The sequence below is a fragment of the Podarcis muralis genome, chromosome 5 (genome assembly GCF_964188315.1).
Source record: "Podarcis muralis chromosome 5, rPodMur119.hap1.1, whole genome shotgun sequence".
In the NCBI taxonomy this organism is placed as follows: domain Eukaryota; kingdom Metazoa; phylum Chordata; class Lepidosauria; order Squamata; family Lacertidae; genus Podarcis; species Podarcis muralis.
This window is the reverse complement of record NC_135659.1, coordinates 21,269,161-21,292,216: the sequence shown is the minus strand read 5'-3', so window position 1 is coordinate 21,292,216 and position 23,056 is coordinate 21,269,161. Positions and strand designations below refer to the sequence as shown.

At 41.0% G+C, this 23,056-nt stretch overlaps 1 protein-coding gene across 9 annotated transcripts in view; it reads right to left on the bottom strand.

Moving 5' to 3' along the window:
* NEK7 (NIMA related kinase 7) overlaps positions 1 to 23,056 on the bottom strand; it is an 83,342-nt gene that overhangs the window by 45,769 nt on the left and 14,517 nt on the right. For 5 of the 9 annotated variants that reach the window (XM_028732556.2, XM_077928362.1, XM_077928363.1 and 2 more), the window contains 2 exons: positions 12,523 to 12,608; positions 7,892 to 8,032 (listed from right to left, as the gene is read on the bottom strand). In XM_028732556.2, coding sequence (XP_028588389.1) covers positions 7,892 to 8,032; positions 12,523 to 12,579 — 198 coding nt within the window. In that variant the 5' untranslated portion in view covers positions 12,580 to 12,608. The remainder of the gene's footprint in view (positions 1 to 7,891; positions 8,033 to 12,522; positions 12,609 to 23,056) is intronic. The other 4 variants (XM_028732560.2, XM_028732561.2, XM_077928361.1 and 1 more) reach the window with 2 other exon arrangements.

Here is a 23,056-nt window from a genome sequence, read left to right as displayed (position 1 = left end):
GAGCAACTATGTTCCCATAGGGCACATAAAACAATTTGATATCTAAAATGGGGGAGGGGTGCTACTATAAACCAGGAAACAGAGTCATCAAGGGATGCTGTTTAACACAGCTTACATACATTGTTGTGTAACACGATTTTTTCAAGAGAATCTGAAATTATGTCCCTGTGGCCTAAAGATACTATGTGCGACTGATCCCTTCCAAAGTCAAGTCCATGCTTCTCTTGCAATCGTTTTTTCTTGTTAGATTTAAGTTTTGTGATGGACATGATCTTTACCAAATCTTTCCCCAGTAAGAAATGGTTATATAGTCTTAAGTGCAGGAGAAGGAACAGTACTAAAATGATCACATACTGGGAGGGGGGGTGGAATAAGAAGTTATTTTATAAAGGACATTCTTTCAAGTTTGTCCAAGCAACACACAGCACCTGGTACTGATTAAATTGATTGCCTTAGGGAGAATTCCAGAAGCCCAGAGTACTATTTAAGAGTTGGTCTTTGTTTGTGTTTTACTATGGAAGAGCCCATTAACACAGTATTAATAAGGTCGGGTTCCCCATTTCCCCTGAACAATCCCAAACTATCGCAGCCTAGCAAATTTATGACAAATACATCCATTCTCGTTGGCTAATCAACAACTAGAAGCAAAGGAACTTCCATGCTAATGGAAGATATTCGTTGTTTATTTATACAGAACAATTTACTTTTCCCTCAAAGGAAGACAATAATATTGGTGGGGTGGTGACATTAAATAGCCTTAAACTGGGTGTTGTACTACTCAATACCTGATTTTTTATTCTACAAGAGGTTTTGTAATCATTAGTACCCTTAAAACAAACTTGTACAGTGGTACCTCGGTTTAAGAACTTAATTCGTTCTTGAGGTCTGTTCTTAACCTGAAACTGTTCTTAACCTGAAGCACCACTTTAGCTAATAGGGGCCTCCCGCTGCCGCTGCACCACCGCTGCACAATTTCTGTTCTCATCCTGAAGCAAAGTTCTTAACCCGAGGTAATATTTCTGGGTTAGCGGAGTCTGTAACCTGAAGCGCCTGTAACCTGAAGCGTATGTAACCCGAGATACCACCGTATATTCCACTTAGCATGCACACTTAATGTTTCCCTAAAGCTGCAGACATACATATCATGACTTAATAAGATAACATATGAACAAACCTCTTTGCAGTCCACATGCAGCCACATCACTCCTTCTTTCACATGAATAAAACAAGGCAGGAAATATTTGGCTACCTACAATTTCCCATTGCATCCAAATTAGGAAACCATGGTTAATGGCTCTGGAACAATCCCAGGATATCGGCCAGATTCAACCCATGGTTTCACATCCTGACATGTTCCAAATTCATTTTCTATTATAGACAATTTGGGAAAGTAAGGTTAACAATAGTTAACTGAATATTTCCCGGCTTGTTTGCTTGCTCACCCAAAGGAAGAAGCCAAAAGGCTATGTGCAGGGTACAAGGCTCGTTCATATCTCAGTTGATTAAGCTGATATATAATCATCCAGACATGACCAAATAGCCATGTACTAACAAGAGGGAGCAAGAAGGATGTTTTACATTTTACATTTCTCAAGACAATGTGTTATCAATATACGAACCCTGATGAATTACAAGTTTAACATTTTTTTGGTACCTGTACATTGCAGAAAAAAACTGCAAAGATAATAGCTTCTGCATCCAACAAAACTCTAAGACTAAATCATTTCAAGGGCATTTGTAATGACTAAGCTAATACCCAATCTTTGTCATTTTAATAGCTGAAAACAACTGTTAAATGATTTGAAAACACCTAACAAAAAATCAAGGCAATCTTACTGTTCTGTTCAGAAGTCCATGTACTTGCATATACTACACGATGCTTAAAGCTTACCGACAAATACTTCTAAAAGAACCTTGAAATCAATTTCCCACTCTAACTACAAAGTGTTAGAACCCCAAAAGGTTCATTAAAAAAAACTTGGAGTGAAAGGGTTTCAGAAATCTTCCACAGCTACATGGGACTTTTTAAAAAGTGTGTTTCATTTATTTTCATTTAAAAAAAAAATGATTTAGGGAGGGAAATCTAGTATTTTTCCTGGATAGAAAAACAGACAAAGACTTTCCTCACAAAAGAGGCTCCCTCAACCTTGGCCCTCCAGATATTTTGAGACTACAATTCCCATCATCCCTGACCACTGGTCCTGCTAGCTAGGAATCATGGGAGTTGTAGGCCAAAAACACCTGGAGGGCTGAGGTTGAGGAAGCCTGGCTTATACAGAGGAATGAATTAATTTGCACAAAAGAAGTATTTTCAGTGTGAGACCAGGGTAAAGCCTGAGGAATGTGGACATGTTGCTAGACTGGAAAAGGGTTGGTATCCATTTAGGTAAGAGGCATGGAGGAGATTACGTATGGGTTTGGCAGAATGTAGGGAATCTGAATGACAAGTGCAGTTTTCTGGACTGGAATATTTAAATCTGTTGTAGACTGTAAAGCTAAACATGGTTTAAACTTTGTAAAATGTTTAAAAAGCTAAAAATCCTGCTCTTCATTCAGCACCAAAATGACATCAACACTGGCACCAAACAAGCCTCTTAGGAGCTGCAGCCCAATGCGAAGAAGGCTTTCAGAGCTTCCCAAATCCTCCCCACATACCCCGCTGCTACACATAGAACTTATAAAAAGAGAAACAAAAGATCTTTCTTAAACCAGGAACATGTTTGCCAGTCATTACTGATCATGTTGACATGAGCCAACAGTGTGATGCGGCAGCTAAAAAAGCCAATGCAATTCTGGGCTGCATCAATAGGAGTATAGCCTCTAGATCAAGGGAAGTAATAGTGCCACTGTATTCTGCTCTGGTCAGACCTCACCTGGAGTACTGTGTCCAGTTCTGGGCACCACAGTTCAAGAAGGACACTGACAAACTGGAATGTGTCCAGAGGAGGGCAACCAAAATGGTCAAAGGCCTGGAAACAATGCCTTATGAGGAACGGCTAAGGGAGCTGGGCATGTTTAGCCTGGAGAAGAGGAGGTTAAGGGGTGATATGATAGCCATGTTCAAATATATAAAAAGATGTCATATAGAGGAGGGAGAAAGGTTGTTTTCTGCTGCTCCAGAGAAGCGGACATGGAGCAATGGATCCAAACTACAAGAAAGAAGATTCCACTTAAACATTAGGAAGAACTTCCTGACAGTAAGAGCTGTTCGACAGTGGAATTTGCTGCCAAGGAGTGTGGTGGAGTCTCCTTCTTTGGAGGTCTTTAAGCAGAGGCTTGACAACCATATGTCAGGAGTGCTCTGATGGTGTTTCCTGCTTGGCAGGGGGTTGAACTCAATGGCCCTTGTGGTCTATTCCAACTCTATGATTCTATGATTCTATGTTCTCTGGGGCTGAAGGGAGCTGTAATCCAGAAACATCTGGAGGGCCACAGGTTTCCCAGCCATGCTCTAGTCTAGCACATCCAAGGAACCCAGACACATCTTCAAATTTTGGGACTTGCTCATTACACAGCCAGCCATCAAGTCAGACCTAATCCATTGAATTCACGTGCATCTATCTACTGCGCCAGCAGTTAATTGGCAAATGCAGCACAGCTTTCTATCTGGAAAATGTGAAGAAATTGTGGCAATGGGATAAAGATAGAACAGATATATTAAAGGAGGATAAAAAATTGCTGAAGAGGACACCAAAAAGCCTGAGAGGGAGAAGCAAACAGGGAATGAGAAGATGGGTTCATGTTTTGTTTCTGTTTTTTCATGGGGCCTTAAGCCAAAGGCAAAAATCAGCATGGGGAGGTGGCAGTTTACATGTTGCAGGTGAGGCGATGATCCTTAGAGGTGGTGCTAAAGCTGGGAGCAGTAATGGGGTTAAGATGAAGAACCAAGCAGAAGGAAGCAGAAAGATGGACTAGCCCTCTTAAAAAAGAAAGTCTCCCCACATTAAATTCTCATTTCTGAATTCGGCATTTATTTCTCTCAGTCCAACAAATAGACTTTTGAAGTCTATAAAATAAGTCAGTTAATTCAAAAGGATGCTTCTTTTGAAATACTCCAGCTACAAGCTTTTTCCCCTGCAAAAATGTAATGCTGCTCTTAAGACCATTGGTGTTTGATCTCAGAGAGCAAATAGACTTTTTTATTCAGCATGTATGAACAGCACTCCGATCTTTGAAAAAGTGGTCTCTTTTGAATCGTAGAACTAAATGTTTTCAATATAGCGTATTTCATAAACCACAACCTGCAGAACCATAAAGAGCTATGGCCAAACAAACAAATAGAATTCCCTACAAAAACAAAAGCAATAAAATGATTACCAACCAGGAAAGTAAAACGGCCATAGTTTTTTTTTATAGCATAAAATAGAAATTTCTTCCTTAAGATTAATTAGTTCTAATTTAATCCTGAAGAAGCAATTCGCTGACAACGCACAATGAATAATTAATCCATGTGCCAGATAAAAAGAATCCTTTTATGATCTTCTAACACAAGGTATTAAGAGCTGAAATGAAAGGGGAAATGCATGGAACTACATAGGGCACAAAATGCAATGGAGCTTCTGGAAAGAATTCTAGCAAAACATTTCACCCTAACTCCCATGTAGACCAGGCTAGCCAGAAGTTCCATAATTGCATGCATTCTTAAAATAACAACAACAACAAAATAGTTACTGTTGCTGGGCAATTCAAAAACCTATTAAATTCTCAAGTTTAAAAATAGTACAGTAACAAACACACACACAAACTACCGTCTTCATTTAGATACACTTCTTTTGACATTTATGCTGCAATTTAACACTATCCTGCTTCCTTCTCTGCTCACCCTCGCACCCTCTGGCATTTCCATATAATAAAAGAGCTTATATATTCTGCTAGGTGACTTTTTTAAAGATGGAAGCTTTGAAACATTAACATGGCCAAAAAAAGTTTAGGAATCCGAATTACTTTAATGCCCCACGGACTTCCAGGCAGAAAGCATGCTAGCAAGTAATATAATGTAAATTTTGAAATGTCGTTGTTAAATAAAAGACAGCATTTAATCCTAATCATAATTGGCCCTGTAAAGTATTTAGGATGGGGTGCAAGAGCCACTCCACCCAAATTTCATTAAGATACACGACAGTGTGGGAGCGAGCATCACAAGCTAGCCCTGGGTGCCTTGTAACAGGGTGGATTTGCACAGGACAGCAGAAGGGCTAGGAAATGACTCACTAATAGATACGAGTCGGGACTTTCCACTGTTGTGAAGGCACTTTTCAAAAGTTACTCATTGTAACACAGTGCATAGGACTTGGAGAGAAAAATAACCCGCAGAAAAAAATGAAGCAATACTTGCAACACTATAACATCAAGAAAAACAATCCAATCTAACAAGGAAAACCTTGCAACAACACAGACAAGAGAGATCCCCTTCATTGCTGCACTCACAGGAAGTCTGGAGAGTGCAGGAAGGGGCTTGCTAGACCTTCTTATGCTCACATAAGGTCAATGTCTTCCATCCAAGTGAAGAAACTAGAGTGTCTTATTGCCCTAGAACAGCCTTGCCCAACCTACTAAACTTCAGGTGTCCTGCATTACAGTGGTGCCTCGCAAGACGAAAAGAATCCGTTCCGCAATTCTCTTCGTCTAGCGGTTTTTTTCATCTTACGAAGCAACCCTATTAGCGGCTAAGCGGATTAGCGCTATTAGCGGTTTAGCGGCTATTAAAGGCTTAGCGGCTAAGCTGCTAAAAGGCTATTAGCGGCTTAGCGGCTTAGAAAAAGGGGGGGGGAGCAGGAAAAAAATCGCAAGACACGCAAGACGTTTTCGTCTTGCGAAGCAAGCCCATAGGGAAAATCGTCTTGCGAAGCAACTCAGAAACGGAAAACCCTTTCGTCTAGCGGGTTTTCCGTCTTGCGAGGCATTCGTCTTGCAGGGCACCACTGTACAACTTACATCAACCACAGCTAGCATGGCCAACAGTGGGGATTGCAGTTCTAACCATCTGGGGGGAATCAGACTGGGGAAATCTGTTCAAGAAGGTCCCATACTGTAGACTGTGCTTAGATAATACTCTGCAAAGAAGGGCCTGTTATTTTATAATGGCCTTGGAACATTTGGCACAGTAGGGTTTCTGACTAGAGTCAATGGACTGGCTTTACTTTTAAAAAAACGTTGAACATCTCTTTTGAATGCATCTCTTTAACATTTGTACTTCTTTTTAATGCATTTCGCTAATACAAGCTAGCAGTTCAAAATCGTCTGCTCTGGAATGAAGCTCGTTCTTTTAAAAACGGCACACAGAGACTGCAGTTAGAGGCAGTGAACACATGCACAGCCCTTAAAACCTGGCACCTTAAACTTACGGCTTCACAATGCTACATGAAGAAGACAGAGGTGGTGCTATTGTATTCAGGGTTAGAAAAGCATTCAGAAATCCTTAGGTGGCAGTGGCAGAAGCAGTACAGCCAGCCTTGTCATCCTATTTTTTTAAGGCTCAAGTCTGAAACATTTTTTGATGTCTAAAGTTCATTGCACAATAATCAGAGAGCCAAAATATTTTGAATCCTGTGTCTATTACAAAAATGTTAGATCTTTCTTCCATTTACCCATTGCATAGCATCATAGCCTCCTACACTGCAGGTTTCGAAGGGTATCTGGTGAAGACAGCAGCCGCAGTGCAGCAATCCATGCTAGGCGGCCCAGAGTCACCATTTATATTTCCCACAATGCCCTGGAGTGACCCCGGGGCCATTGTGGATAATTTAAATGGTGCCTCAGCAGCCTCAGGAAAGGTGTCAGTGCAGCTATAAGCCCTGAAAGAATCCTGATACCACAAGTGCCTGCAGGTGCCACATGCTGATGCTAGGCTTCTTCAAGGCAAAAACTGCCACAAAAGTTGTGGCTGGTGAATGGGAGGTACAGGTACCATCAGCCAAAGGCAGCACTTGGGAGCAAGCGAAGGCTGCTAGGCCCTGGGCTCAGGAGGGACAGGTTCATGCTGTTGGGGTAAAAAATACATGTGACTCCTGATTTGCTGACATCATAAATGCTGTGGCTTTGATTGTCCAAAAAGAGCACATGAGAAAGCGGAAGCCCACTCTGCTGAGACAACCTCTGGAAGTGAGAGACTTTGCTGCCTGGGTAGATCTCTGGGTAGTGGATGGTGGATAAAAGTCCTGTGTGAACTGGTCCCTGCTCTCAGTTTGGACCATCTTCACCTGGCCTGAGAGCGCAAGATGCAGAATGACTCCAGCTATGAAAGTTGCTGCTACCTAGAGAGCATCAGAGTGGGGGTTGTTGTTGCTGTTGCTGGGGGTCAAAATTTAGTTTTGCAGGTGCGTAAGTTATGTTCTTGTATTTTTATTGCTAGATCTTATTAAGAGTTGTTATCAGTGTATTGTACAATTTTAATGTACTTTTATTAATATGAGAGTAGCCAATTTCTTATGTGATTATTTAGATTTTGTTATGACTTGTGAATTATGTAATTGTTTTGATGTTGTGATCTGCTTTGACCATAGTTTACTGTGGAAAAGCAGTGTAAAAATAAACAATTATGATTATTGTTTTTATAAAACGGTATTTCAACAATTAGCAAGGTTCTAAAACAATGTTCACTCCAATTGTTTTAGAATCAGCAGTGGACTTGGTGATAAGAGGCAGAATGAAAATGAAAACATAAGGATCCACAAAAGGGGGGCAGAGAAGTCAAAGGGGATATGATGTCTGTATTTTGTTTCTTTTTTGTTGTTACTGTTTGTGAAATGGAATATGCAAAAATAAAGTAACCCCCCCCCCACAAAGGTGCTAAAACAATGGTTACCTATTGACTTATATATAAAACAACATTAAGCAACCTTACCAAAAACAGTAGCTAAGTTTCTCATTGCATTGCTCAAGACATCCTTACCTGCACTTTTTTTAAAGCTACTGGCACACCGTCCAACAAACACGTGGCTCTGTAAACTTCACTAAACTGTCCACGGCCAATCTTCTTTTCTATTCGGAAGTTTGCTAAAGTATTGTAGCCCATGTCAGGTCGTAAGGCTTTCTGCAGTCAAGGATACAAGAAAACATAAGGTATACTTTACATACTGGAGGAGTATGTGCAATCATACTTTCCCCCCTCCCAACAGCCAGTTGCTTATACCATTAGCTTTAAGAACATGAATGTGAGATTGGCTGCACCAAGTACAGAGGCTTTAAAAAGGCAAGTATGTGTGCACTGGCAGAAATAAGCAGTACTCAGCCACAGTGTTCGAAAAACTATATGGGTGTATTTGTTCTGAGTTTCCTAATGTTTGCTTTGGAACTGCCTAGGTTCCTAACCCTGGAAAGTCAGTATGCATCCAGTTTGGAATGGATTCTAAGTTACTGGGTTTAAAAAACGAGAACTAACCCTTTCCTAGCTGCACCACATCACCAAGTGTCTGTGTATCAATACTGCACTGTCACTGGTTGGCAGTTTTCTTCTAGACTCAACCCAAGGTCCTGACTTTGAACTTCAAACCCTTAAATGGTTTTAGGTTCCAATCCTCCCAAAATGTTCCTAACCAATACCTTCAAGATTAGGTAGGTGCACCAGATAGGTACTCAGAAGAAGGCTTTTTCAGCTCTGGTACCTAGAATTTGTTATAGTCTGTCAAGAGAGACTGATACTGTTCCCACACAGTCTGTTTTCAGGTGAGGACTGAGGATAGTTTTATTTGTGGGGCTTTTTAAAATCATGGTTTTATCTGCCTTCATATTAAACTGTTGTTTCTATTGTTTACTTTCTGGGTCACATTCTAATTAGGTTTCATGTAAAGGTACCTTGTGTACTTTTTGTAAAAAGGAATATAAATGAATATTAATATTTACACACAAATGCAATTGACAAAAATAAATGAAAATTACATCCAACCCTATACATGCTTACTTAGAAATGCATCCCAGTGAGTTCAGTGGGGCCTATCTCCAGGTAAGTGGGCACAGGATTGCAGAGAAGAGTTCCTGTCAGTGGCAATTAGGCCTACAGTCCTTCCCCTACTGTAGACAAGTCCTCTGATAAGTCAGACTAGGGTGATAAGTTGTGATCAATAATACTGTTTGTTCCCATTTCACCTGATATCCTAAGGATTCCTTTTAAGGATTCGGGTCTAGTCCTCATATTGTTAAAATATACATGTATAGTTGTGGATTTTCAAGAGAAACATGATCATGTATGTGCTTCTGAGTGTCAGCCAATTTAACATTGTCTACATAGTTCCTAGGCGTAAGTGGACATTCTATCCAAGAGGTATGAGAAAACTTCCTAGCGTCCAGTACAGATAAGGAGAAAAGGATTACTTCTGAAAATTGTAGCTGAAGAAGATGGATTAGTACTGGCCTGGAATCAGAGCAAGTTCTGTCTGCATTGAAGGCATGCACAAATGCATCCTGCAATGTTATCTGTGACCAACCCTTTATCTACTACTGAGAGATGGAAACTGAGCAACCGTTAATAGATTGCTTTAGAGATCTGGAAATTGATGCAGAAATGCAGAGTTCTAAGATCCACAGTTCTTGATTATATTTAACTGTTTGTATTCTGAAGCTGGATATGCTCCATTTGATGTAGAATATATACTTGTAACTGGCTTCTCCTGTTTTTGGAGGAGACAGCAAAGATTATAAGGGAGAAAACTGAGAGTCAGTGATACTCCAGGTTGTTCTCTGTTCTGTTTCCCGAGCATTTTATATTTCAAAGTTTTGCATACCCTTGTGACATGCAGCATCCAAACAAAAACAGTAACAAAATGAAGGATGGCGACAATTTTGTCATTTTGTGCCCTTGCATTTCAATTTAAAAGCAAAAACAGCAGCAATTCTAAATGCTGTAAGTACTCAATTGGTCTTCTTTGAACTGCAGCGGGTGTTAGAAATGATTCTAGGGCTTTTGCCTCCCCGGGGCTCAGTTACACAATCAAAAATAAATTATTGTTCCTTAGAAGCACCTACATCCAAATACGTTGTTGCTTCGATAGTGATGGTATTGCAGCAATTCAGCTATGTATATTCAAAGTGAAGCCTATGCAGATTTAATGAGGTTATCTGCAGCATTTAGAGTAAAAACAGAGAAACTTGGTGGAGTTTCTCTCTTATTATTCAAATGTTCACGTTGCAGAGAACCAGGAAGTGGCTTCATTAAGCTACGGGGTTTTGTGGTTGTTTAACCAGCATATATTTCAAAATTTGAATTGGGAATTGCATCCTCTGTCTGCGCAGTAACTTGACAAACATTAGCGTGAACTACTAAGGCAGTGTGACAACCGCATGCTGAGAGCAAAGTCTCACTAATGTGTTTTGGCATGCAGGTTTGTAATCACACATTTACATATGCAATGACCTACATTTGCATGTCAGATCACACACTGTCTGGCTTTATTAAGACGGGGCACCTCCCTGTGTTTGGCGGCCAGAGTGGCGAGAGCGGGCCAGAGGGCGGTGTTTTTTTGGCAGTTGAGGGATGAACTGCCACCGAGGATTAGACTGATATGGCCTGAGCATTAGACACTTCATTAGAGGTAATCTGTTTAACAGTGGGCAGTGTATGTAAACTTCACAGCCCATTTGCAGCACCTCCCCCCCTGCCTCCCCAGCCCCAATGGCCTTTCTTCAAAGGGCAGTGTGGCTGACTGACAGCTTGTCTCATCTGCTCCCTTGTCTTGTCATACAATTTAGACGTGGAGACCTGACATGAGAAGGAACATAGCTGCACATCTCCCAACTATCACCCGGGCCTCCCTCCCAGCCACTATGCAATTTGGGAAAGCAATAAACTCATGCATAATGGGAGCATCAGTTGGTCAGAGAACATATTACATACATTTTGGTAAAGATCACACTGCATCTTAGACCAGCACATTAAAAAGAAAAGGAGTGGCAACAACTTCTACATCTCAGCTGGGGTGTTGCTTTTGGCATAACATAATCCATCTATTGAGCTAGATTATCGAGGCCCTAACCATTCTCTCCCATGTTCTGGGCAGACCCAGTGCTGGCTCCCTGCAAACCGCAGTTTGCAAATCAGAAGGCAGTCACAGGAACATGCTTTGGATTATTTATTTATTTTATTTTGTTGTTTATTAAGCATATATCCCTCACCTTCCATCAAAGGAGCCCAGGGCAGCAACATGTCAATGCAAAAATAATGCAATTAAAACTTCTAAAACAGTTAAAAACTCAAAGCAATCACCTACTCACAAAGCTATTAATTTCAGTGTTCAAATTATTTCAGGATTGGACACCTACACCAATGTGAATTATGGTTAATGCTAGCCTGGGTGGGTTCCCTTGTAACCAGATCAAGAAACAAGGGTGTTTAGAAATCCTGGTTAAGACAGTACCTTCAACTGGTATTTTGGTATCCTCAAAGTGAAGATGTGCACATACAAACACAGTGTGTGGACGTACATCAGACAGTCATGACTGGCCAAAAATAAGGGCACATCATCTTTGAACACATACATCTCCCCATCACACTTTTTAGTGTATGGGCGACAAACCACTGGTGTATAGCAGCGGAACATGACTACCACCTGAGGTGTAAATAGGCTCAAATTCCAAACAACAGCTGTGCTGAAATCTGTGAATGTTAACAACTTTCCCACTCCCCGTTTGTAACTTAAAACTTGTTATGTATCAGAAAAACATTTCATCCTTTTAATTAGACTGTTTTTTGCTGCTGTCCCGACACTCCGCTGAAAAACAGGGTTACACAAACTCATTCTTGGTATGCTTTTCGAAATCCAAGAAGAAACTTTGTTCTGCTACTGTTTCTTCCTTTATTTCTGAATACATAATTTGCACTGACGCAATTATGATTTAGCAAACTGCATTCTCTCTCAGGTCACTATTTGTTATTAGCATTCCCATGGAGCTACACAAAAAGATTATATGATACAGAAATTTGAGTTGTACTGGCACATCTGAGCTTCAAATTTTAAGGGACGTTCTTACAGAGCTGTCCACCAACTAACTCCTAAAGCTCCTACTGGTGGCCTCTCTACCAATCTCATTCACCACCAAAAGGTTACCCAAGAACCATATTGCCCTGAGAGGACAAGATAGAGCATCACAGAGAGCAGCTCCAGCTTCATGACTTCTGTCTGAGATAAACTGGTCCTCCCTCAACAACTGCCACCACAGGGCTTTTCAAAATCCAGCTTACCTTCAGGGTAAAGAGGAGAAATGTAGTTTTGAAAAAGGTTTTTTCTATTGTTGTTGAAGCTAGACTAGTGCTTATTGCGTTAATGTTTCTACAATAACTGATTCATGGTTCACCTAAAACGTAGTATACAGTTACAAACAAAAAACAAACAAACTGGAGTCCAAGTTGCAACAGTAAAAAAAAATGGAAAGGAAAAAAATCCATAGCACCATTCTAGGGCTTCAGTATGTAATGGAAATGAACAGAATAACATCGGCAAAATGTAAGTCAGAGTAAGTTCTCTGGGCTTTTAAATTCTGCATTAATGTACCCCTTCCTACCTAGTCTGAGCAACTAATGCAATGTCCTACCTGTGGCTGAAATTGAGGAACAGGAGGGCCTGGCATGCCTTGAGATTGCTCATCCATTGTTTCAAATCACAACACTTTCAAGTGACCTGTACAAAAATATGAATGACCTTTATAAAAATACGATACAATGAAATATTTTTGAATATAACCTTCCTCTTTGGTTTTATTTCCATAGCATCATTAGCTTACACAGGATTTTACAGGGCAGGACAAAGGACTTTACCATCTATTTATATGGCTGGTATGTTTTGTTGTTGTTTTTCCACTGATGTTATGTTTTTTGAAATATTAATATATTATATGAATCCCCCCTTTCCCCTCTGCTATTATATATTTTATATTTTTCTTTGCTGTAAGTTGCTTGGAAACCTTTGGGTGACAAGCAACTAATAAGTAGTTGTTGTTGTTGTTGTTGTTGTTGTTGTTGTTGTTGTTGTTGTTACAGTGTCAGACCACAGAAATGTGTAAGCAGGGGGGGAAATGTGTGCCCCTGAAGTTACATTTCTTGGTTCATGTAGGGAAAGATGAGGATCAAGGAGTTAAACTAAGGGGTAGCCTATTATGCCCTTATACATTCAAGTCCATTATGTGACATGAAAATACTCTTTAAGTCAGAGCTTTACAAACTTTTCATGTTGGTGACACACTTTTTGGACATGCATCATTTCGCGACACAGTAATTCAGTTTTGCATCATTTCGCAACACAGTAATTCAGTTTTACCAGCAAACCGGAGGTTAGGCTAACCCCTTTCTAGCCCCAGGAGGAGCGTGGGGAGCGTTTGTGCGATACACACCGACACATTGCAGCCGACACTCTAACATGTCGCGACACACTGTTTGGAAAGCTCTGCTTTAAGTGGTCAACCCTCTGAGGGCAAGTTCACACATGAATGCTCATGAATCAATGAAATCAACACTTGCCTGACAAGTGATTTTCAATCTTTTCAGACCCACAACCCACCTTTAGTCCTAACATTAATTTGGGAGCCCATTTCTTTCCTTTCTTTCTTTTTTAAAACCATATAACATACAACTGTATAGTGACCCACTTAGGTGGGGCTGCAACCCAACTCACCAGCTGTAAACCAATGGAAAAGACAGTCACAGATAAAATAATTCCCCCCCTCTCTCTATATATATATTGCTCATTTACTATCTTTAAAAAAACAAAACTAAAATCAAAAACCAAAATTCCCTTTAAAAATCCTTTTCGTCAAATGTGCATTTCCCAGGAGCAGAGTGTAAGAGAAGATTAGGTCTCATTTAAAAGAAAGAAAATTGACTACATTTTGTAGCCTGTCATTTTCTCTCAACATCGCTGCTTCTATTCATGTAGGTCTGAGATCAGAATCAAATGTGAAAGCATTCTGATCGATATAAAAAACCAGCTAGCTACAAAGAACAAAAAAGCTTCTCTACATATCCTTATTAAAACAAAACCAAAAATGCAAATATTTTAAACCTAGAAACGCTGAAGGAGTCTACCCAATTGGGAAACAGCATCAAAAGGAAAACACTTTTTAACAGACAAGTTACTTAAAAAAAAAAATTAAAACTGTTTCCTAACCCAAAGTTTTGGACATAGTGTAAATCATCTTACTTCTTTAAATGTCAGTTTTATGCTTTTTCTCTTTCCAGGAGTTTTTAAGCTGTGGAAATCGTTCAGAATAAGGGAAACATCAATATTTTGCCCTTTTAACTCTTAAACCAGAAGCAAAGCTTTTCTACAGAACTGTTCTTATTGGTCTTTGCCCTTTGTTGAATAGTGGCAATAAAACTGCTCCATAGCAAATGCTTTTCCCATCTACTTTGCATCTCAAAAACAAATGTCGTTAGAATTTTTACAATGAATTGAGTAGCACACATCTTTAAGATAATAGCTGGTACAGAAGCTGAATACAATCCAGCTTCGTTATGCATTATTTTTGTCCTGGCTGTCATGTAACAGTTTTTAATTCAACTAACAAAAGCTCCTCTTTAAATATTTCCCTCCTCTTAAAAAAAAACAAGAACTTTCAGACTAGTTTTCAAACTGCGTGCTGAGAAACCCCACAGGTTCTCTGGAAACTTATCAGATGATCATTCAATTAGAACATTGTGACAGAGTAATTTTCTTAAAAGTCACTGCGCATGCAAAACACTATCAGATAGGTTTTCGAACACATGGTTTACCCTGTCAGTCATGTAGGTCAATGGTGAGTCCAACAAGCCTGCCTAAAATCCCACATGTACTGGGAGACCACACCTTAGAAGTGACCCTAGAATTTCCTGCAATCTAAAGAGGTTCTGTTATAGATACAGAGGGCATTCAAGGAGTCGGGGGCAAGGAATCAAAATGGAAAGTGTTCTTGAAGGTCAAGCTATAGTTTCCAATGCTCTTATTTCAGACTTTTTGGAAATTAGTGCATCCCATTCATACATATTGCTTCACTTCCTCAGTGCCTGCTCAATAAGAAGGAATAGGTAAGGGCAAATATTGGCTTCAGACTTGGCACAACCAACACTTTTAAAAATAATTCTGCCCACTTATTCAAAAGTCTAGAAGGTACAATCTTTCAAAGGACATCCTGTGTATACCCTCTGATTACTTTATAAATGGGGAGGGTTTTACCAAGAATCTCTTAAACATTATTGTACCCTTTAATTCCTAACTGACAGGAACACCAAAGATTTAGTAGAACGCCTAAAACACAGAAAAAACTGAAAGTGGCGATAAGACCCAAATATTGCTGGCAGCGACATTTTTTTCCACAACGCTTGGCAAACACACTGTTATTTAGGATGCATGATGAGGTCAATGTTGGCAACTCTTTGCAAGATCCCAACAAGTTTTTGAACGTAAGGCTCAAAAATACAAAGAAGTCTTAGTGCAGTAATACTACATTGGAAAAATTAGATCTCTGTCTAGGCAAGTCTGAAAAAAACAGAATTTAAATGCCCAAGCAGTCTGCAGAGGAATTTAAGGCCACAAGTGTCTTAAACTATGATGTGGATATCACTAATTGGATCTGATACCTTATTATGTAAGCTTGCAGTAATAATCTCACATTTCTCTTTTAAAAAATCTTAATCAGGAAAGAATGACACCAGTGTAGCATAGCAGAACAAGTGCTGGACTTTGGGGGCACCTGGGTTCAAATCTTTGCTTAGCCATGATGCTACTTGGGAGTCCTCCAGCAAATTTCTCTTGGCCTGACCTACCACACAATATTACTGCTAGCATAAAATAAGATAACCCCATCTGAACTCCAACATGAATCTTACAATATTATATGCCTGCCACTAATAACATAGCTGAAGACTATAGTGAGTTTGGACAATTCATCTCAATTTAAGCTGAAACATGTATGCACCTGTTGCTTGCATGCACACCAAGTGTTGCTCAGCTTATTCCAAAGCTGTTGACCATAGTTTCCCAGATGAAACTGGAAGCTATGAAAGACTTCCTGGTTGGTTGGTTGGTTGGTTGGTTGGTTGGTTGGTTGGTTGGTTGGTTTGCTTCCTTGCTTGTTCAAGGAGGAGCAAAAGTCCACACTCAGCAAGAAGGCCCATTAATATCTCAGCTAATTACACGTTTACAGATACAGTTCTTTTAAATGTCTGGTTTAGATACAATATAAAATAGAAAGAAAGAAATTGTATAGGCACAGAAGGCAACAAAATCAATTCTCACCATTTAGCTGTATTCTTAGCATTTAATGGATGGAGTTGATTTCAATTTTCTGCTATAAAGAGGTAGACTAAGATTTGAACTAAACAGCTATCTGTTAACTCCTCTACCTTCCCATTATCATACATATTAAAGTAACACCTATACAAAGAAGCTATGCTTTGTAGTATGGCAGACTTACATTTTAGCAAAATAAATACAACAAATAAGGTGTGCGTGTTGTTAATTCCTTCATTGTTTTCGCAGGTGTGAGGACGATGCTTTGTATTTACAGCTTGCCACTAGCAAATCACAGCACACATTTTATTACTTCTGTTTTACATTTGTTTTAGGTAACCTGTTGGTTTTCAGGCTTTCTTCAGCCAGAAAAGCCTTTTCATTTTTGACTCATTAAGATGGAGCAACTTGTTACACGGTATCGCCAGCCACTGACACAAGGATCACACTTGACGTGACACTGGAAACATACAAATGCATATCTCTCTTTCTCTTTTTCCTCCCCCCCCCCAAAAAAAACACACCTTACAGGTAGCAACCGCTAGACGATGCAACAGATCCAGATCAGGACCTCATATTGGGGAGAGAGAAGTTCAGGATTCTGGTGAAAACTGCACCCCTAGAGGCCGTTTGCCCAGATACTACAGACTTACAGGCACAAAGGCTATTATCCCATGTGTTGCACCCAATCTTAGTTCGGCTCAGTGTACATTACCAACTTAGGTCCATCAATTTCTTTGCAGAACTCAGATATAACCCTATGTATTTTCAATTGTAATAACTAGTATTGCAACACAGAACACATCCAACACCCTTCTGTAGCTGCACACTGCAGGAAAAGATCAGTGGTGAGAGAACCAATAACTTTCAGGGGGTCTTGCAAGTTTTACTGATCTAACCACTGAGGAACCCATGTCCAGGTTTCACTTGGGGAAGTTGGGGGATTCCAATAATGCAATGCCGCCTATCTAATCCACATATTCTCAACCTGTGGGTTGCAGGTCAAAGCTAGAGCATCAGAACAAGAGAACAAACCATATGAAACCAAGGCTAGCCCCCGAAAGGCCCCTAACTACTGATTTTAATCCATTTGTTAGGTTATAAATTCTTTGGAAGGGGGTGTCATTTTTTTTAATGCTGCACAGTGCAAACCATGCAGAGAACTAGAACAGTCTGGAGGCATTAGCCCAACCTAAAACACTAAGCAGCACTCTTAAAAAGAGACTTCAGGGTTTTTTTAACATACCCGTATTTTTCGCTCTATAAGACGCACCAGACCACAAGACGCACCTAGTTTTGGGAGAAGGAAAACAAGAAAAAAAAAATTCTGAATCTCAGAAGCCAGAACAGCAAGAGGGATCACTGCGCAGTGAAAGCAGCAGTCCCTCTTGCTGTTCTGGCTTCTGGCATAGCTGTGCAGCCTGCATTCGCTCCATAAGACGCACACACATTTCCCCTTACCTTTTAGGAGGGAAAAAGTGAGTCTTATAGAGCAAAAAATACGGTATTTGCATGCAACCAAAATTAAGGCTCCACAATTACTGTGCTTACACTGGAGAATGGGTTCTCAAAATGAACCCTCAAAGTGACTTGAATGTCTCAGCATAACTTGGGACAAGCAGAATTGTATTTGTTTCCAAACCTCATTCTTACACCGGGAAAATTACAGGAAATTTAAAAAGCACTGGGGATAAATGTGTTACAGACTGCTTACTATTTAGTATCAGTTCAATGGTTGTGTTCTCTTCCTTTGGGCCCACGGGGTCAGAGAACACTTATTTATCATATAATACACATACTAATAGTGATCTCAATGTTCAGAGAGTCATTCTTTATGCAGTGAAAACAACACCATCTCTGCATAAGAGGGAGGCATCACCAGGCTTGGGGGAGCTCATATATTTGTATAAGTACAAAGAATCTTTGGGAAACAACCCAAAGGGGGACACACCCACCCACCCCCAAAAAAGCTTAATGGGCATTGAATATGCCTCATTGTTACAAAAGACTGGATCACTGTTGTGGATGGTGGGGGACTCAGAAAACTTGGTGGAGAGGGAAACAGAAAATCCTGAACCTAAGCGGGCCACGCTGCAACATTTTGTTGCAGGTACCACTCATTTATTTTGTAGCCTATCTTTGTTAAATGATGTAATTCAAGTCAGTACGCAGGAAGCACTCGGGTGGTCTCCTATCCAGAGAGTGACCAGACCCAGACCTTCTTAGGTATCACTTTTAATAAATCCCATTAGAAGAAACACCTAGCAGCTTTCTGCCCATCTTGTGCTATAACTGTATCTATGTACCATTCTCAATAGCAATAGTAAGACAAAACCAGGTACTGCAAGAGGGAAGGACTCAAAGAAACAGAGGTGCTTCCTCTTCCTTGAATTTAGAGCTACTGTGTGAAACAGTGAGCAGCTCTGATTCAGAGGCCCAATCAGCTACATCTGGAAGCATTTTGAGAAGCTCAGATGTCAAAAAGGAAAGAAACCCACCTATCTACACAGCCTGTTTGGGGGCAGGGGTGGATTCAACACTGACATAACAAGACTAGTCATTCAAATACATTTCCGGAATTTTATTCTAGATATGCACAAGGTAAGTGGCTTTTTTTTTAAAAAAAGTCTCTATTACTCAAAAAAGCACTACAAAGTTAAACACAGGTGGCAATTTAGCAATGTCACAACCAAGAGGTCATCTCTTGATGTATACTACAAATGGTTATTAAATAGCTTATGGAAGACTAAAGAGAGTATAACTCCCTCTTCTAAAAACATTTTTCAAAATCATGCTAAGTATATTTATTTTACATTATTTATTGAATTTATATACTGCCCTATACACACAGGTCTCAGGGTGGTTCACAGGATAAAATCAGAATATAAATCACAAAATACATAATAAAAAACCGCAATAACCCCCAATACCATTATCCTGATGAATAGGTTTAGTGTCACTGATGAAAGTATCTTACGTTACAACAAAAAAGTCACACTGGGCACAATCCAGCAAACAATGGTGCCTAAATGGGGGTGGGAGGACATGAAGAGGGATTCGGTCCACCTGAGCTCTTTGGTTTGAGCAATGTAGACTTTTAAGGTTCTGCAAATGTCCAGGGAATGCCAACTCTTTTCTCCTCTCTCAAGTTCTTGCTGCAAGTGGAAGATAGCAGCGACTTTAGGAAGGAAGGCTGGGTCGGTACAGATGACAACCCTCTCTTTGTGAAAGGTTCAAGAGTGCTCTCGGAGTGCAATTCTGAAAATCTGCAAGCTGAAGTGATGGCCGCTAATGAGGCAAGCTTGAAGGATGGCAGTTTGAGGGAGACCTTCCTCGGTGGTTTGAAGGGAAGCTTCTCTAAAACACCTTGTGGAGGTCCTAGAATGGGAATATGTGGCTGGTCAGGGGGCACTTTAGAGTTGCCCCTCTAAGGAATCGTTTTCAAAAGCAGATGGGAAGAGAGGCGGGCAGCAGAAGGTCATGACAGGATGGAGGAAAGGATGGTGGAATCTTCTGGTTTTTTGTAGGAGTGGCTTGTGGACACACACAAGAGTCAAAATGGTATCTAGGTGGATTGATATAAGCAGGGGGTGGAGGGCCTCCTGGAGTGTAGAAGCGTATCAATGACGTCTGCAGGTAAGTCCAGCTTGGTTAGGCATTGCTGTTCAAACTCTTAACAGTCAGCTGGAACCACTTGAGAGCTGGATGAAGAATCAGGCTCTGAAAGAGGAGCTCTGTTCTGTAAAGTGTCACGGAGGGGAGAATGCTAGGTGGAGTATTTGAGGGAACCAAGGGTGCTGAAGCCAGAATGGTGTAATGAGGAGAACTCTTGCTTTCTCTTCTCTGATTTTCTGGAGGACCCTCAGAATGATGGGGAGAGAAGGAGTAGAGAAGACCTGGTTGCCATGTGGAGAGCAGGGCATCCCATGCCTCCAATGATGACTGGAGCTGATGATTCCAGTCTGAGGCAAAGAGGTCCACTTGGCATTGGCCCAACTTTGACAGCAGCTGTTGAAAAACGGATGTATGCACTTGGTCCAATTTCCTGTGGCTCAGCCAGTCGGCTTGCATGTTCAGGAGACCAAAGATGTGCTCAGCTGTGATTGACTGGATGTTGTGTTTTGCCCAGCTAAGAAGGAGGGATGCTTCTGCCTGAAGCTCCCAAGATTGGGCGTTTCCTTGTCTGTTGATGTTGAATTTCACTGTGGTTGATTCCATGCAGATTAGGACATTGCTGAGTTGGAGAAGAGGAGCAAAGTGCTGTAGGGCTACGTGAGCTGCTCTCAAAGCTCTAGCCAACTGATGCTCATTGACACTTCCACAGCTGACCATAGGCCTTCAATGCTTGGATCTTCACAGTGAGCTCCCCCCCCCCCCCCTGTGAGGTTGGTAGCAAGAAGAGCAATGGCAGAGATCTGTCCTGTCCTTCCTACTGTCCCTTGCCATGGTGATGACCACTTGTTCAGAACCAAGTTAATAACTCCACTGAAAGGTTGTTTAGTCAGAAAAATACCATCAGTGCATTTTGAAGAAGGATATGATTATTTGGACCAAATCGTTAGCTGCAGTGATAATTTTTATATTTTCTTTCCTGTACTAAAAAAATTGAAAGGTGTCCCTACTGTGCATCTGTTTCTTCCTGTACCACTGCAGGCTACAAGACACAAGCTTAGCTTCTCAATTGACCTTTTGTACAAATATAAGTGACACCCTGGTCAGCAGCCCAAGACACCAAAAAAGCTTGGAAAGGATATGACGGTCCCCCAGATCTGATGTCAGAGCAAGTATCCAACCCAGTCACTGTAACCTGGGGAAAATGTTGTTCTGATCTCAAAATACAGTAATAAGATGAGTACATGAAATAAAGTCCACACACTCAATTTTCCTAATATTTTCTTAGCCCTTGAGTTGCACAAATTAAAACATCCTGTTTCTACTTGTGGTAGACAGCCAGTGGGAAACAAATATTTATTGAAGGAAATTACAGCAAATAGAGACTAGCGGAGCCCCTGAGCAGTTTTCAAACCACGTCCCAGGCAGCTGCATTTTCAAGCATTAGGCCTACAACGACTTCATCATTTTTCTCATTTTTCCATGGCATTGTTGTGGGGTGGAGGTGGGGACTCAGAAAAACAGCCCCCATCACCACAGCCAGTGGAGAGAGACAGATGATGAGAGTAAACAATAGCAGAAAATCAGTGGCAACAATGTCTGCCTTTTTGTAAAAAGAAAAACAAAGTTTCATTTCGTTCACATAAGTATAATGCTTGTCAGGCTTGATAGGCACCTCACGGAATACAGAAGCATTGGAGCCATGGCACTATTAATCCCCACCCCCAAAATTGCTGGACCAGATATGACTGGGTCATCTTGAGCTTACTGCAGTCTCTCTCACCTTGATCTACCCCACAGGGTTGTTGTGAGGATAAAAAGGACAGGGGAAGAACAATACACGCTGTCTTGAGCTGCTTGGAAGGAAGGTTATAAATGCAAGTAATAATAATACCAAGTGGTGTAGCACCATTCACTTCAATGGAAGTAACTGGTATTAAGAGAGAGTATCTTTTCAGTTCTCAAAACTTTTAAGGGGAGTGTTTTTTTATTTAATCTCGAGATTCAACCATTTCTCCTACATGCATTTCATGTTCTGCCCTTTCCTGTCAGGTACATTTCAAGAAATAAACATTGTTCGGTTCACAAGCCAAAAGCAAGCAAACAAAACAATGATTTTATGTCATTCAGAGGTGTCAAAGCTATGAAATGCACACTTCTGGAAGTATGGTCTCCTTTCTAAACAGATAGAGCCTGTAGGGGGGTTTTTTGTCTGGGCGGGGAAGATGCAAAATACCAAGTAGCCAACTATCATTATACCAGTGATATTAAAATATTATGCCACACATATATGCAAGCTATTTAACATACGTTAAAGCACATTTTTGGTCACATAGAGATTTAAATCAAATACACAGTGAAGAATTATTCACAGTGCTAGGGCTTCATTATTATTTTTTCTGCAATAGTATTCCACTGCTGAAGAGAAAAGTATGGTTTAAAGACTGGCTTCTCTCTTCAGGGGTTGGACTAGATTATTCTCGTGGTTCCTTCCAACTCTACAATTCTATGATTCTGCAGTGGAAGCAGCTGAAGTACCATATTTTTCGCTCTATAGGACACACTTTTTCCCCTCCAAAAATTAAGGGGAAATGTGTGTGCAGGCTGCGCGGCTAAGCCCAAAGCCAGAACAGGGAGATGGAGTGCTGCACAGCGCTCCGTCTCCCTGTTCTAGCTTGCGGACGGCTGCGCAAAGCCTCCGCAGGGCAGCAGGGTGTCTTTGGGGCTGGCGGTGGGGGAAAGCAGCACTTCCCCCCACCGCCAGCCCCACAAGCTCGGGGGGCAGTGGGAAGGCGCCGCCTGACCTAGTCTTTGGGGCTGGCAGTGGGGGAAAGCAGCGCTTCCCCCCGCCAGCCCCAAAGAGCAGGTCGAAAGGAACCCAAAGCCTCCGGAGCCCAGCGGGAATTCCCGCTGGGCTCCGGAGGCTTTGGGTGAACGCACCTTGAACGAACAGAACGCACCTTGTTTTAGAGGGGGAGAACGGGTGGGGGGGGATTCCTGTTCTCCCCCTCCTATGGTCCGGTGCGTCCTATAGAGCGAAAAATATGGTAGTTAATGATGCTCTGCAAGTGGTTCTCATTGATATATGCCTATCACCTTTTCCCCTCAGGTAGAATGATTTATCTCAGTGTTGAACAGCACATGCACGGTTGCACATTGACACAAGTTTCATTTTACATTAGATTCCTGGTGTAGGCCATGATCTAAAGCTGTGTGTATGTAAAATATCTGCTACACGTATCTAGATTTCACTG